At 42.6% G+C, this 16,509-nt stretch overlaps 1 protein-coding gene across 1 annotated transcript; it reads right to left on the bottom strand.

Annotated features, from left to right (window-relative positions):
• Positions 1-2,252: 2,252 nt before the first annotated feature.
• On the bottom strand, positions 2,253-15,548 carry ehd1a (EH-domain containing 1a). Its single transcript, XM_084549982.1, has 6 exons — positions 14,759-15,548; positions 10,288-10,385; positions 6,014-6,255; positions 5,102-5,272; positions 3,607-3,771; positions 2,253-3,339 (listed from the first exon to the last, which is right to left on the bottom strand). Exons 1-6 carry the CDS (start codon positions 15,145-15,147, stop codon positions 2,806-2,808), a joined length of 1,599 nt encoding a protein of 532 aa, XP_084406108.1. The 5' UTR covers positions 15,148-15,548; the 3' UTR covers positions 2,253-2,805.
• Between the last annotated feature and the right edge of the window lie 961 nt (positions 15,549-16,509).

The raw sequence follows: 16,509 nt of genomic DNA, 5'->3' as shown, positions 1-16,509 counted from the left end.
ACCTGCGTCTCAGAGGAGGCACTCCCTCCTCATGAATGTGTTATATAAGCCCCGACCCAGTCAACTCTCTGCAGGGGTCAGTGTGTCAGAGGGGCAGAGGAGGGAGTATTTTTAGACACGGACGGGACGAACGTGACCCAAAACCCCGAGAAGGGACGAGGTGAAGGAACAGGGGAGCCGGGGGAGTGGCAGGAATACAGACGTGAAAAACAAAGAAAGCCCCAAGCAAGGCAGCAGAGGCAGCTCTCCGTAAACACTGGAAGAAAGGGAAGGAAGAGGGGAAGAAGAGACGAGGGGGGAAGATGGTGACGTCCTAGCAGATGAAGACAGGAAAAAGGAAACAATGTAAAGGGGAGATATACAGTGGTGGAGGAGGCAGGCAGCTATCCAAACACACAGCGTACAGAAACAGGGATGAATTCACACCAGTGTGGGCATTCCAGCAGCTCTCTGTCAGCCCTGCAGCTACTGTCGGCCGTAAATTAAGTTTTCAGTCTTATTAAAAGATTTTAATAAATAAAAACATAAAGTTACTGTATACTGAATTACAGCATTGTAACATCAGTGCATTTGTTGGCGAATATTTATTGTTGTTTTGTCAGTTTAACTTTATCCGTCTAAGCATATCTGTTTTTCGGTGTCTTAATATTATATTATCTAACACCAGGTCTCAGCTAGAATTAGTGTAGAAGTCTTTCCAGACTAAAGTCTTTCTTGCCACCCTCCTCCAACACAGACTGTTCACACTACTGCCCTCAGGCTGGAGGTACAGGAGTATGAAATGCAGGACTTCCAGACTAAAGGACTCTTTCTTCAGGCACCTCGACAGCTGACAGGACTTTATACCCACGAACTACCTCATGTGACTGCACTTCACTGTGTACATTTGTATATTTGCATTGCTGACTGATGCACAAACATTTGACATCGAGTTAAGATTTCTGTTGTATTGTATTGTGTTGAAAGTTCTCTGCTTTTAACCCATGCATCACCCAGGAAAAAGTTAAAGGGGTTGGGTTACTTGCTCAAAGGCACTGCTGCCACGGATGCAGAAAGGGATAAATTAAAGATTTATCTTATCTTAAAGTCCCAAGGCTACTTCCCTAACCACTAATCTATAAGCTTCAACCTTATGTTGTGGCAACGCCTGTGTTTGTTTCTCTTCTGGTTTCTGGCAATTGGTATCAATAATGTTTTTCCAGAAAAGATTAACTGCTCAAAAATTCTAAATAAGTAACAATAAACAAAATGCAACAACCCCGTAATAACTTGCCCAGACACAAGAGAGCGCCTGGACCTGATCACAGATGGGAGTGTCAACATGATAATCTGGTGAGTGAGTGTGCACAATCTGAATGAATCTTTTGTGCAGAGGCCCGATGAGACTGAAGTGCATGACTGTGAGACATGAAAATGAAACATAGCGCTGCGTTCCGAGGAGGTGAACTTGATTCAGTGTGTACACAATCAGATAGTTTCCATGTCGAGGCAGATAGAAGGGGTAGAGTGTAAATATGTAAACAAACATGAGCCGACATGAAGTCAAAGATACTGTATATGTGGATCTGTTTTAGCAATTATTGGCCTTGCGTCGATCATGTGACTTCTTTTCCCATAACAAACATGGTTCACACGGGAAAACACCTGCTACATACACTATCAACCGCTGAGGATGATTTATATTTCAATTTCTTAAATCTGCATCCTAATTTGAATCATGCAAACTGTCTCCAGATTCAGACTTCTTCAGGTTAAATAAGAAGACAGGTTTATAAGGGGAACATAAAAAGTTATATACACTCAGACTCTCTTATTAGAGCGCTTCCTGTCGCTCTGTTTAAGATTTACGCTCGTCTTCCTGAGCCTGGACTGAATTTTTGTAAATTGTCTCCATGTGTCCTCAGGGAGCTCCAGGGAACGTCACAAGTGTCTGCCTTCACCACTGTTTTCAATTTGCCCTCAAAGATATGTAGTCATAAGCGACTCGTTTCATGGGTGGATTACCTTATAAGTCCTCTTGAGGATTCTGGTCTGACTCTTTGTAGCCTACAGGGGGCAGTAGATGACACGGAAACTAAATGAGTGCATTTCAAAGAAAATGCCTCTGCTGCCCTCTGGGTAACACAGTCCTTGAGATGACCCTCAATGACAAAATGAAAAGAAAATCATGAAAGTTATACGAGCACGTTTAGTGATGGTAACTTCACTGTTGTGATGCGTCACACATACAAATCCACACAACCACATTTTGGATGGTAGAGTATTCCTTTTTATTTATTCTCTGTTAAAATAATAAAAAGGGGAAGCATTTGGAAAGAGTCAAAGTTAACAGTCAGGAAATACAAAAATATAGATAAAGTAATTCAACAGCTGTTTCGATTTCCTTTTTCTCTGTCCAAATGAAAAAAAAAAAAAAACTATATTTCTTTGGATCAACATAAAATAATATGGACTGTTTAGTTATAAGACATCTTTTACACGGGTGCATAAATCTTAAGTTCGGCCCCATCATCACCCTCCAGCTACTCATCAGTTCGTGATCCAGTAATGTCCTTTCACGTACCCCCGCCCCAGTTTATTTCAAATAGATGCCTGAACATTACACCCTAATGCACAAAGATGGACCCTCCCTCCTTCCCTCCTCTCCTCCCCCAAAAACCCTCCAGTCTCTCTCTGGTGGAAAAGATCACAGCAATATGTCCCCCTGGTGTGTCGGGAAGTCTAGAGGCTCACAGCTTGATGGAGGATGAAGCAGAGCGATGACGGTACTCGTTGCCAGGCTGCTCCCTGTCTTTTCTGGATCGTCTAATCCTCCAGTGCTGTCCCACGCTTGGACGGGGGCACCAGGTGTTCGGGCAGCGTAGGCGGCAGCTCGTGGCCCTCCAGCTTCACCTTGATCAGGTGGTTGGCCAGGGCAAACTCCTCGTCGTCAAGGAGGCCGTCTTTATCCACGTCTGCCAATTTCCAGATCTTTCCCAGGACTGTGTTGGGCAGCTTGGACTTCAGCATCTCCTTCTTGGCTGCAGCGCCCGACACTTTGCCGTTGATGGGAGAGAGGGTGTAGAAGATCTCATCGTACGTAGGCTTGTCACGACCCACCACCCACTCCAGCTCGTCGATGCCTTCACTGGCGCCCTCGCCATAGCCGTGGCCAAAGGGACCCGTCATGGTACCCTCAAAGGCTCCGCCCTTGACGGTCTGGCTGGGCATGGCAGCCTCCTCCTGGCGCACCATGGCCATGAGACGGGCGATGTCGTTGGCGAGCATGTCCTCCACTGCCTCCAGCAGTTTGGGCTTCAGAGCGGCAAACTTTGTGAAGTCCTGGCCATTCAGCAGCTCCTGAAGGGATGGGGGTGAGAGAAAACAGGAATTGGAGATAGAAATAGATCAGTCTTCAATGACTACCAATGGGAGTAGCATACAAGAAGCAGGATTTCCTGACAAACCAGGAAAAATAAATCTCATCCACGTCCTGGCCCATCCTGGACGGTAAGAGCAGGAAAGAAAGGCAAAGACGTGAAGAGTAAAGGCTGGAACTTAGTAAGGTCATTGTACTCTGAACTATAAAAACTGAGTTGGTCATCAAATCTTTTTTTTAAGTCTCACCTGCATCTTGGCAAGATTAGGGAAATCTCCAGGTGAGATCTGGTGCTCCTTCTCTATCTTGAGGTAGATCTCTCCCAGGTTGGCAATCAGCTCCTTCTTCTTGGAGTCCTTTCCAAAGACACTCGGCATCTCCTTTTTCAGAGAGCTTATAATGTAGGCTTGCACCTGGAAGTCATAAAAGAAATAGGATCAGCTCCTTCAGTAATTATTAAACTTTGTGGTTACTATTTAAAAAACACATTTAAAAAAGTAAAATAGGCAAAACTGTGTTTTTCATTTAGAAAAAAGGCGAAGCAGCAATTTTAAATACTAGTTAATGAAATGAATCACATCAGGCACAAATGATCATTAAAACACACAATTTGTATGTCTTCAAACCAGCCTGGAGGGGATTTCTGAAGTTAGGAAATATAAATATAAAAAGCAGAAACAGCAAATCTTCCCTCTACAATTCTTGGCATTACGTTAATGAGACACATTAATGAAACAGAGACACCATCACATTACTGGTTTATGGTCAGGATCTAAAGGAGGACATATAATACTTACACACTGTGAGTGACTGTGTTATTTCAGAGCTGACTTGTTTTAGTTTATTAGAACTCAGTCAAAATCAAAATACGTTAATGATATTGGTTTCAAAACTGACATCATTTTCAGATATACTGTGGTGCTTACTTCACTAACAAAAGTTGCATAAACTAGGGTGTTTTTGTGTAACCCTGCTGTGTTGGGTGGAGGACAGAGGGCAGTGGTGAGAGGTTGGGTAAAAAGAAAAAAAAAAAGAATGAAAATGAGATAATGAGGCTAAAAATAAGGCGTTTTTTATAAACTCAAGCAGCGCGGCTTTAGGAGTGGTAGCATGGATCTGTCCACTACTTTGGTTTTGATGGAAACATTGCAGTCCTCATAGAGATAGTCATGGTTCACCGAGGATGAATCCAACAGACATTTATGATCTCTTAACTTCAAGATCAACCTCGAGGCGAATATTTGTGGCTCTGAATGACATATATCAAAACTTTGAAATGTGGTTCACATATCGGCGGCGGCTGTGGCTCAGTAGGTAGAGCGGGTTGTCCACGAACCAGAGGGTTTGCGGTTCGATCCCCGGAATGTGCCACATGCCGAAGTGTCCTTGAGCATGACACTGAAACCCCAGATGCGTGTGTGTGCTTGTGTGAGTGAATGGGTAGATGTGTCTGTGACTGTAAAGCGCTTTGAGTACCAACAGGTAGAAAAGCGTTATATAAAAGCAAGGCCATTTACATATTGATGTTTCCCTTACTTTGTTTTTGATAAAACACCACCTTCCAAACTAATGTCACTGGTATCAACCTCAGCTGGAATTTGTTTCTTATTAATTTAGCAAACATTAGCATGCTAACGAATCAAATAATACATTTATAATGTCATTGCTGTGATCACATTATGCATACTGATGCATTGAAGCGGCTGCCATGGCCGTGGCCTCTCAAGTCTTGTTAATACTGACCTTGGCGAGGCGCGCTCGTTTGATGAGGTCGTTGAGTTTGCGTAGAGCTGCGTTACGGGGCAGTGACTGGATGTCCACGAACAGGTCCTGCTCCTCTGCTTCAAACAACTTCCTGTTGTCTGGCACCAAGAGGGGCTGCGCCCAGAACGACCCAATGTACACGCGCACCACCTGGAATAAAGTTCTTACAAGTTAATCTCTATTAAAAACTTTATTGGCAACACCCACACAAGAGGAAACTCTTTCACAGGTCACATACATGACACTGCAATCCGATTGTTGTATAAACAAGAACATTTATACACTCAAAAGACAAAAGGGATGTTTGACAATGCTGTATGAGACTGTCAGAGACTGTCAGTGAAGCAGAAATAACCTTTTAAAATGCACCTTTTGTCCTGTTTAAAGGCTTCACAATACAATTCAGTGTCAAAGTCAATGAATAATTATCTAGATAATCCAAAGGTCTCTCTGGGATCAGTTTATGAATATGGCTCCAATCAAACATTAACTAGAAAGTCAGGGAAAAATCATGAGACAAACTGTGTCACGTGATACTGGGTAGGACATGGGATTTGAAATAGACAGAGATATAAATGTGTTTCACTTTCATTACAATCACACATTAAAGAGTTGTCTTCTTCCAACTTTTCATACAAGCTGGGAATATTGACCTATTTGGAAAGGTCATTTGATCTCTGCCCAGAACTTTCTAAGGCCTGAAGGCTCCAGGTTTGTCAAAGAGTTAAACGAAAAGCTAAAACGGCAAGTTCTTGTGTGTTCAGCGCGAATAAACGAAGACTTGAGTTTAGTTGGAGTGACAGTGTTTCAGATCTTCAACCTAATACGATTAGTTGAAACATCATCTGTTTAAACATATTGTATTATACACAAAAGCACCAACGTTCTTACCTCAGGGGTGTTGATGATTTTTCCCAAAGACCACATCAGCGCTCCGTAGACCCTCATCAGCTGCTGAGTGCTGATCTGGTCGGCCTTGTTCAGGACAACGCGCATTTTGTCCTCGTGGTTCTTGAGAGCGCGGATCACCTCGGAGAACTCGTCAGAGATGTCCAGCTTGTGGGCATCGAACAGGAGGATGATGCGGTCCACGCGTTCAGCAAACCACTCGAGCACAGCGGCAAAGTCGTACCCTGAAGGGAGAGAAACGGAGGCTGTTTAAACATCAGCAAAGACACTATTATCACATTACTGGTTTTGATTATTGTTTATGGTCAGGATCTCGTATTTATTTAAGGTGGAAACAAATGGTCTGAAAGCAGTTTTACTAAAGGGGGGACATATAATACTGTGAGTGACTGTGTTATTTCAGAGCTGACTTGTTTTAGTTTATTAGAACCCAGTCAATATCAAAATCAATAAGTTTTTATTGATTTTTTGAAATTCCTCATTGTTAGCACATGGGGGGCAACGAACTTGTGTTATGATCTGATGAAAATCACCAGTAATGCACAAATCTGGGACGAGGCAACCTACTGTTAGCATGAAAACATATATCCCACTTGACGCTAGTATCGTGCTTACAAACAGCACAATAGATCAACAATACTGGTGTAGAGAAATATGTCGTTTAACCTGACATAGAGCTCAATTATTCAATATAGAGTGTGTTCGATGACGTTTAAGTGTTAGTTCTACATTTATATTCCACGTCAAGTTGATCCAGTCATGTTTAGACAAGTGTTTTTCCAAGAGGCAGAGTTTTGCCCCTGGTTATTGATTAACTAGCTTTACTGAGACAGCAGAAAGAGGTGTATAAAGGTAAAGGCAGTTTCAACCCTCTGGACAATCGGATTTACTCAATCTGCGGCATGCATTGAATGAGAGACAGGTTACAGTAATGTTCCACACAAAAAGCAAACTTGCCAGTAATGAAAGACAAAAAAAGGAAGAAGGAAGGCTGACACACAAGGTATTAAAAATGGTGTGTACTGTCAGCAGGGACAATAATGTTAAAAGGTTGTCCAACCAGGCTGTAAACGCAGAACGATCACAGAAACTTGATGCACCGTTCACTTCCTTTCCAATAAAGAACTTACTCAAGTTACATAGACGAGGCCTTTGTCTGCATTTTTATTTGGCCAGAGGACTTGCGGAGGGAGACGAGGAGAGGGAGAGTTTTGAGTTTTGGTTTTGATTAGTGTCTCCGTGTCATCTGATCAGAAAAGAATGCAGCTGCTGCAAAAGCTCATCTCGGCTGCTGTACAATCAACGCCAGATCCGCTGCGCATGCATTCCAACATGGCTGGCTTTTGTCTGTGTCCGAACACACGCACACAAACGAAAGTCCAAGAGACACAGTTGATAGAAAGAATGGCACCGTGACATGGACAGATAAAGAGGGAGACAAGGGGGAAGGGAAGATAAAAAGACGACGGAGAGGGAGAAAAGACGGGGTGAGTAAAAGTGAAAGTGAGAGAAAAGCCTGCGTGTTAATAAGAGATGGACACTGGAGACGCAGGAAAACACCCTCAGCCAAAAGGAGTCTGTGCCTCTTTGCGCACGTGATGTAAAAGCAGAGGGGTAAAAAGGGGAAATATTTTAAGTCTAAGAGCCCAGTGGGAACCAGCAGAGGACATTTGTTCATTCTCTCTTGAGTCTGTTTTTAACACACGTGTCAGAGACTCAGACGAGAGACAGCTGCTCAAACCCAGACTTACTTATAGCACATAGCATCAACAACTGCTGTGTATGAACCATAGCACGAGAATGCAAGGACAGAGACACACACTCTTGATCAATCTGGCCAGGCATCATAATCATGTGGCAGTCACAGACGCAGAGAGGAGGAGGGAGAAGACCAGTAATGCAACTTTCATGCAGCTCTACTGAGATAATCAAAGGAATAGTTTGGCATTTCAGGAAACAAGCTTATTTACCATTCTTGCTAAGAGTGGCAGCACTGAGTTACAGTTAGATCAGATTAGCATAAAGCCTGGAGATAGGTGTAGCAGCTAGTAACAAAGTCTTATTTGTGTAATGTTCACACAAAAAGTACCAAATTAAGTTAGGTCTTATATTCTCAACCAAACGCCTGTTCTGGAAAAACGTCAAAATTTAACAATATTCATTTCACAATAATGCAATGAGAAGTAAGATATTCTGCCACAAGAGCGCTGTCAGTCTAATTATCTGTAAGGAAACACATTCTTAAAAAAAGAAGTGCCACAGCGTTACGTTTTCAGGCCTCAAGTTCAAACAGTTTCAGCTCTGACTCTGAGAACTCTCTTTCTTCAATCTGCTAAATTTGCTAAATGGAATTAACGTTCACTGTCAAGTCATCAGAAGCGACTTTAGAAAGACACCTACCAGTTCTGCAAAATTGTGCACAGTTCTGTGATACTTACTGTCACTTCATAGTTGACTAAGGAACAAGCCCTGAGCTGTACATGCTGACCTAATCAAAAATGAACACATGGTCTAAGTGTTATGCAACGAAAAAGCTTAATCTTCATGAATGGACTTCACAATCTCATTGTTCAAACTGAACGTTTCTAACAGCTTTTAAATCGCACCATGCTGCTCTAAATTAAATATATGGCGACGCTGGACTACATCTGACAAGTCACACGCCCTTTAGCTGATGAGCACTGAGAGGAAGTCTAAAATATTACTACAGCTTCCCGTGACCTGGTGTAAACCTAATATCTGCCAGTATTCAGAGTACAGACACACACATGCCCGTCACACTTGAGCTAAACAGTCGAATTGGGTTGTTTGTATATGACATAGTCTGTAGTACAGTACTGTGCTGTTTATACAGAAACAGAGCATAAGATTATATGTGCAACACAGTGTACATGTGTGCTTAAGAAAGGGAGGATGAATAAGTATGTATCTATAGAAACAAATCTGAGGCATCAGACTTAAGTCTGCTCCTCCTCTCTTTAGACAGGGTCACCTTATTCATACGTAGTTATTTTCAGATGGCACTAATCTGTATGTTTACAGTCGCTTCTTTGACCTTTTCACATTTTTTTCTGTCAGAAAATGCCATTCACAATTCTCTGACATCCAAAATAATGACAAAATAATCATTTTAAATAATTTGCCGTGTGTCCCAAACTCATATTCACTGTACAGTGAAATAAAACAGTCTAAAAAAACGCTCGTGTGAAAAAGCCACTGCACAACTGACTAATTTGTCTAATTGCTACCAAAAACGATTAATCAAATTAGCTGTATTTTAATCTTCTGCCTCGTAATATTTTCCTCTCTTCCTTTCTGCTGTGTCTCATGGGACTTGATAATAAAGAGCAGATTGTCTAGAAGCTTTCAGGGCAGCTCAGGCAATGGTGGTGGAGGCTGTGGGTGGGGGCAGTCTTGGGAAACTCTCCACTATGTTTGCCATTTTACTCCACTTCCTTTCCCTAGAGTACACAAAAAGTCATAAGAGAGCTTCCTCTTAAACGGGCTCACATCAGGTAGAAAAAGCAGAAGCTACGCTCAGCTGCACTGTTATCTTACGCCTGTGTTCTGTAAGATCATCAAAAGTGAAGAGAAATCTGCATATGTGGCAATTCTGAAATGACCCTCGAGGTCACAGTATTGTTGGAGTGTGTAGATAAACGTATGATTGATTTATTTCCACAGAGCAAAGGGAAATGACTCAGACATTTAATAGTGAAGGTGCACAAAATAAAAAAACATAGCAACGTACAGGGCATACTTTCTATTTCAGTCAGACTTTTTTCTAACCCAAAACCAAAAAAAAACCCACCGAAACAGTCGAATTGGGTTGTTTGAACATGACCACCGAAAACAAGAGGAACAGGGACAGGAAATGAATTTGTCAGTGAGGTGCCTGGTGAAGGTGTCCTCCAGATATACATGACCTATTTGCTCTGGTATCAACCTGAGGGTGTTAAACACAGGTTTGAAAGCACCGTGAGCAACACCGCTACAACTGACTTTATAGGACACTTGCCAAACAGAAGTACCAGAGAGAAAAGAACGAATGTATGTCAGTTGCAGAAGTATGTTTCCTTTACATATCTGAACATGTCACTTCCTGTGAGTGCATTTTGTCCGTGCGCAACGGTTTCTGATTACAGCACTGCACAGTTTAGAGTAGAGGGCGCAGCAGGGTGTTAAAAACTATTAGCACTGTTGTGTACTTGGAGGACAAGGCGGGTAAAGCATGGGTGTACGTGTGTGAAGCAGACCTCTGCTTATTCTCTGTTTCTCCCCCGACAGGATTCCAGGGGTGTCGATGATACTGATGCTCTCCAGGACGGGGTTCGGCATCTGGGCACACATGAACCTGACGGGAAGACACAGAGATGAGAGACGTCGAAGCACAGAGCAGAGAAAATGAAAGTAAAAAAAGGGAGCGTAACGAGATCGAGAGAGAAGACAGAGAGAACGAGTGGATAGGGGTAAAAAGAGGGAGGGAGACAAACCAGTTGGGTGAGAGTGTTTATACATAAGCTTGGCATAAACAGACATAACTCACCTCCAAGGTTTCAGGCACTAACATTAATGGAATAAGGCCGCAAGAGGAAATACGCAGCTATAAAACTGAGTAGCAGTGGGTGAAATGGAAAAAAATGGGTTCAGGGTGAATCCTGTCTTAAAATTAAATTCACACTTAATTAGTAAATGCAAAAATAATGTCAAATGGAGCTTTTCTACACTAAACATCAACACCAGAACTGTAACTAACAATTATTTCCATTATAGATTAATCTATCTAATGACTTACTGTTGCTTTTGGGATACTTAATTTACTATCATGTATTTACATGCGTTATGATTGAAACAATAAATGGAACTAGCCAATTTATTTCTGTCTGTTGACTGAGTGAGTAATTGTTTCCGCTCTTGTTGACACTTAAAATCTAATTTTGAAGTTATGATACAGTCACATTTTCCAAACATCACAGCTGTCTTACTTGTAGGAGGCGACCGCCGATGTTAGACCATCCAAGAAGGGAAGCACTGGAACAATACATTATAAACTGTGGGCCTGACTCGCACCCAGCAAAACTTAATTTACTAAACAATGGTCTCCTTGAGACAGAAACACTGGGTGTTTAAACTTTAAATGAAAGGGTCTCTCTCCAACAGAAACCAAGCCAGGACACATGCACGTGAGAGGAGACTACTGGTTTTGCATATACCACACTGTCCCACTCAGGACAAAGAAGGGGATTGTTAAGACATCCTCCAGCTCAGAGTACTACTTCTCACTCTGCTGCCCGCTCAGCCAAACTGAACCGATACTCTCAACATGAGCTCAGAGGCACCAGGTCATAAGACTGGGGAAAAACTGTGCTTTTACATTCCTGGTGCAACCGCACTCACACCACAAACCTCAACAGAGATCCTGTGTCACGCACACAGGGGGTAAGAGGAAAAATCCACAAAGACCGAGTCAAAGAAATAAGAGGAAGGGTGTCTTGCGTAGAGATCCTATGTGCATGGCCTTACGTTACAACAATAGACAGCCAAAGATAACAAACGCAGGTTTTTCCTGTCCCTCTCATATCTGATAGTGTGTGACACGCAGTTGGAGTTTCAGCTCAGGTTTTCCACTTAACTATCTATCCAAACATTTTTCCACACACAGCTTGTAGGAAAAAATGTTCTGATGAGATCGAGCTGGAATTCATAGAAACAGAAGATCGTAACAGACACGGGGGCCTAACTGAGGTCCTTCACTATTTGTTTGTTCAGAACGTGGGAAACACATCCTCTCGGCAACGACGGGTTAGATTGAAGGCGAGGGTTAATATTCCACGTCAGACCTGCCCTGTGATTGGAAATCTGGCTCTTACTCCTGACAGAAGGTCTTCTAATCCACCTCTTGACCTATAGCCTACCCGTGCATAGTGACCTCAACTTCCCACAGATAAGCGGAAAGGGGTGCGGCACGCACGGGAGATGTGAGGTTACAGCCGTGTCATTTTCCCACATTTACGTCCTGTAAAGTCTTGGCTTGTGCAGGTTATTAAATCATCTACTATGTGTATGTCTGTGTGTATAGTCGTTATGTAAGACTGTACATGTGTCATGACCTATCTCAGCAAAGTGCTGCATCAGCGCCCTGGAGTAACAGGCCTTCAACAGGACAGGACGGATCTGGGCAGTGTCGGGCCAGGGTGGGCCACTGCGGAACTTAAACTTTGCTGACTCCAGTTTTACTGACTAATGGCTTAAAGACAGCACAGAAACATACTGGAGCCTTCTGACTGAAATACCCTTCAACATAAAAAGGAACAAGCGCTAATAAGTATTAAGTTACTTATGCGGAAACATTCGGTACAAAATCACTTCAAAACTAACGAGAGGCAATCACAAACCAGTACGGTGAAAAAATTAAAAGCTGAAAAAGTTGGCACGCTAGGTGAGTACACCATCCAGCTTGAGAGCAAGCTGTAGGTGTGAGGATCACTTTACTGATTTCTGTTTAGTCTTTTTTATAAATAACTGGTTATACTGAGGGCATGTCCCACTGAGCCTGGTAGTTAAAGGCTAATCTGCATGCTGAATGACTATGGTTAAGAGCTGCACAGAAGAGCTGCCGTCCAAGTCTCCTCAAATCAGTCAATTAACAATCTGACCCTCTATACCAGCCGTCTACATTTACGAGTAAAAAAACACAATAAACCATGTAACAGTTGAAGGTCAGTCCAAACAGTTTTACCCTCCTGACAGGAAAATGGAAAATGGGTCTGGTCCAAACTTAAACGTCTCTCTGGGTCCGGTCCCAGACAGAAAGTTTCACCAACTGTAAACCTGTTCTTGGTTACGAACCCTCTGAGCTGTTCAAACAGGTCATGCACCTGCCGTTGTTATATTCACATATCCTGTTAGGCGTGATCATGTGACCTCTAAGTTAACATATGACCGCTAAAGCCCTGCATTCGCCTCCGTGACAGAGATGCAGAATGCAAGAGATCCGCGAAATCCCATGACACCACAGGTCTGTTTCCAGCGTCCAGCAGTTTGACAAATTAAGCTACAAAGTACAATAGCCTTTGTTTATGCGCAGTCTTATCTGGGGGGCCCCCCGACCTGGACTGTAATAAACCCGGAGTAGTGAATCTTGGCCTGTGAAGTCAAACACCCACCTAATCTTTTAAAGCATTACTTTACTTGTCTGAGTCTGACTGATGTTACTTGGCAGACGTTTCCACTCATTCCAGATAAGACAAACACTTCTTTATAATTGAAGGAAGGGATGTCAGTGGATAATGGGAAATAGGCTGATCTCGGGAAATGTTCACTTGGGACTGTTTGTATTACTACAGCATGTGGCAAAACAACCCACGTGATAATCTGAAGCTAATAAGAGATGTTGGATGTTTGTTTGTGTATTATTTGCTCATCTGTTTGGCGAGGCTATTCATGTGAAGGGTGACACGAGCTGACAGGAAGAGAAGGGGATATACCCACACCCTCTCTGCAAGAAGTGACGTCATCAACAATCTGATGTCGTCACCGTGCATCTTCCTACAGTACCCAGGATTCAGACCCTTTTAGCTTTCTCAAAACCTGCCAGCTCTGACTCATGGCACCGTACACACTGTGAGCTGGACTGGGAGGAGCTACTTTCATTTTATGAAAAACTGAGAGGCTTTCCACAAGTGTCCTTGGCATTCCCTTTCTTTAAACGCAAACCACATTCTTCGTCTTCTTTCTCTAATTTGTTTGTTTTACTTTCACTTCTGCTTTTAGTTTGCCGTTTTCTATAATAATTTCCACGTTGTGATTTCCATTGTTGTTGCGTTAACTTGTAAAAGCCCCACCTGTACCAACAGTAAAACTTCAGCTCTGGGAGTTTCTCGCTAATCCTCGCATCTCTGGATGATCAATCGCGTGGCTCAAACTCCAGTGAGCTAAAATGACTCAACCACCTTCGGCGACACATCTACTGACTCAACGACAACCACTGTAGTGCCACAAACATGTTACAATACCGCAATTAGACAGACATTTAAAAAACCTTTAACCCTTTGTGATAAGCCTTCATCGGGCCTACTCATAGGCAGAGAACAAGGGGGTTGACTCATACCTCGCACTGATGTGGTAACTCTTATATGGCCAAGATGATACGAAGCTCACGGCACGGGGAGGACTGAACAAGGTCAAGGTGTTGCCTGGCAACCGTTTCTATGAGACACTGGGAAAAAAATCTGTCAAGAGTGACTCTGCCAGCTGCTTTTAGGCGGCTTAACTAAAGGATCTGGTTTAAAGCGAAAGAGAAACCACTTTTTTGTTGATTTGTTTAAGATGTTGGAAAGTACCATCCTGCCCTTTGCTTTTCTGTACACAAGCTGGATCTTCCACCTGTCTATTGACACCAACACCCACATTCTCTCTAGATGATGGAGGAGGGAACACACACTTGGCTCTGCTGGAAAGATTGTGCAACAGCACACCGTGAAGGTACCATGAATAAGTTTGGTACAAGTAAGGACTTGTGGGAAGGCCATTTAAATCACAAGATATCATTGTTATGTCACGTTTCTTTGCACACAACTGCGTCAACTAATGACGGATTGTATGTACGAGGCGGACATGACATATTCATTTCATTCACAAATAATTAGAGAATAACTCCAGTGCTTTATGTCCTATACTTTTCACATTTCTCACTGTAAGCTTTTTTTTAACAAGGTCTGGCTTTACCTGTTGAGAAACGCGTTGCCAAAAGCGTTGAGTTTGCGGAAGGGCTTCTTGGGATCGACAACCAAGGCATTACCCGGTATCACACCGTCTTGTTCGCCGTGCATCACTGCGATGAAAGAGTCTGTGGTCGGCTCGGGGCCAATCCGCATACCGGGGAAGTCCTGCTCCATTAGGTGCCGGATGAAGGTGGTCTTTCCGGTGGAGTACTGACCCACCAGGAGGACCATGGGCTTGTTGTCGAAATCGGCATCTTCGAGGGCTGGGGAGTGGAAGTCGTGGAATCGATACGTGTCCTCCAGAGGGAACAGTTTGGTCCGGTAAAGCCGCCGCAGACCCTCCGACACATTCTGAAACAGCTCCGGGTCCTTCTTCAAGTTTTTCCTGAACATGGCTGCTCGTTCTTTATTTTTATTTTTTTTATTTTTTGCCCTTCGTTGACACAAGTGTGTCAGTATCCCCTTGAATAATTATCTAGTTTTACTGGCGTGGGTCTCTCACACCGCCGAGAGAGTAGCTGCCTGCTGGAATGAAGCAACGACTGGGCGAGGTCTTCGAAGTTTTTGTCCCCACCCTCCTTTACGTTAGCTAGCCAGTGGCCACGCAGTACGAGTCTGTCATTCAGGGAAGACTCCCTCTTGAACGTATGTTAGCTAATGTAACACGGCCAGTGCTACTCCACCATAAACAACGAGCTATATTCAGATATATATACCCTCTAATGTTACGCGAAAGTGACAGTAAAACAGTTACAACCTCGCAGCTATTGGCTACTCGCTTAGCAACCGGCTGTCAGTTGATCTGGGCTGACTCACAGATACCGGAAATGTCACACATTTTTTCACAATAAAAGCCTAATTGTTGCCAAAAAAAAAAAAAAAAAAAAAAGCAGTGTCTCATTTTGGGTAGTTGTGTGTGTTCCTAACTTTCAATTCATTAATGATTATATTTACCCAGGCCACAATACTAATACTAATTGCAATTTAAACTAATAATTGCCAAAATATTAGTGTAGTAGTGGAGATGAATGCATTATCATATAACACTATATCGTGGCTGTTATAATGTTCCGTTTATGCAGAAACAGAGTCAGAAGGGTAGTTATTCAAATGTATGATAATTCTGGAGAATGTAGTTTTGGGAGCTGTTAAACCCACTTACTAAAATGGGATTGTCAAAATAATAGAAACGTGTAGGTATAGGTAACACAATACAATTCAATAGTTCTACAAACCACAACCTCCGAACTGAAACCACAGTTGAATCAAGGGCTCTTTTTCAGTTATTTTAAAGGAAAGCTGAATACCGTAACCTTCACGAAGCTAAGATTTAGAGCAGGACTGTTTAAGTGTGCTGTGTGTACTCGAATGCATTAGTTTTCACCTGTGTATGAACTGATAAGTGGGTGTATGAATTAGTTTTTTAGTCTGAATTCAAATATCTTCTCAAATAATACACGTTTATGCTGTTATTATGCTATTATTAATGTCTGGTAGGGTTGATTCATGCATTCATTAATTCAGTCATGTGTCATACTGGGGGGAAAGTCCAGTGACATTTCATTCATGTGTGGTTTTACTTTTAATTTCAAATGGCCATATTGAATTTCACCCAGGAAAGGTCACAGTGACTCCTGCTTTTATTTTCAGTTTTGCTTTTGCTTTGCATGATAATAAAAGTGTCAGTATTTTCCTGTAAACATATGTGATTTGGGAACGTCTGGGGCTGTGAGTTTATTTATTTATTTATGTTAA

This window comes from Chelon labrosus, assembly GCF_963514085.1.
Source record: "Chelon labrosus genome assembly, chromosome: 8".
NCBI lineage: Eukaryota > Metazoa > Chordata > Actinopteri > Mugiliformes > Mugilidae > Chelon > Chelon labrosus.
This window is presented reverse-complemented; position numbering and strand designations above follow the sequence as displayed.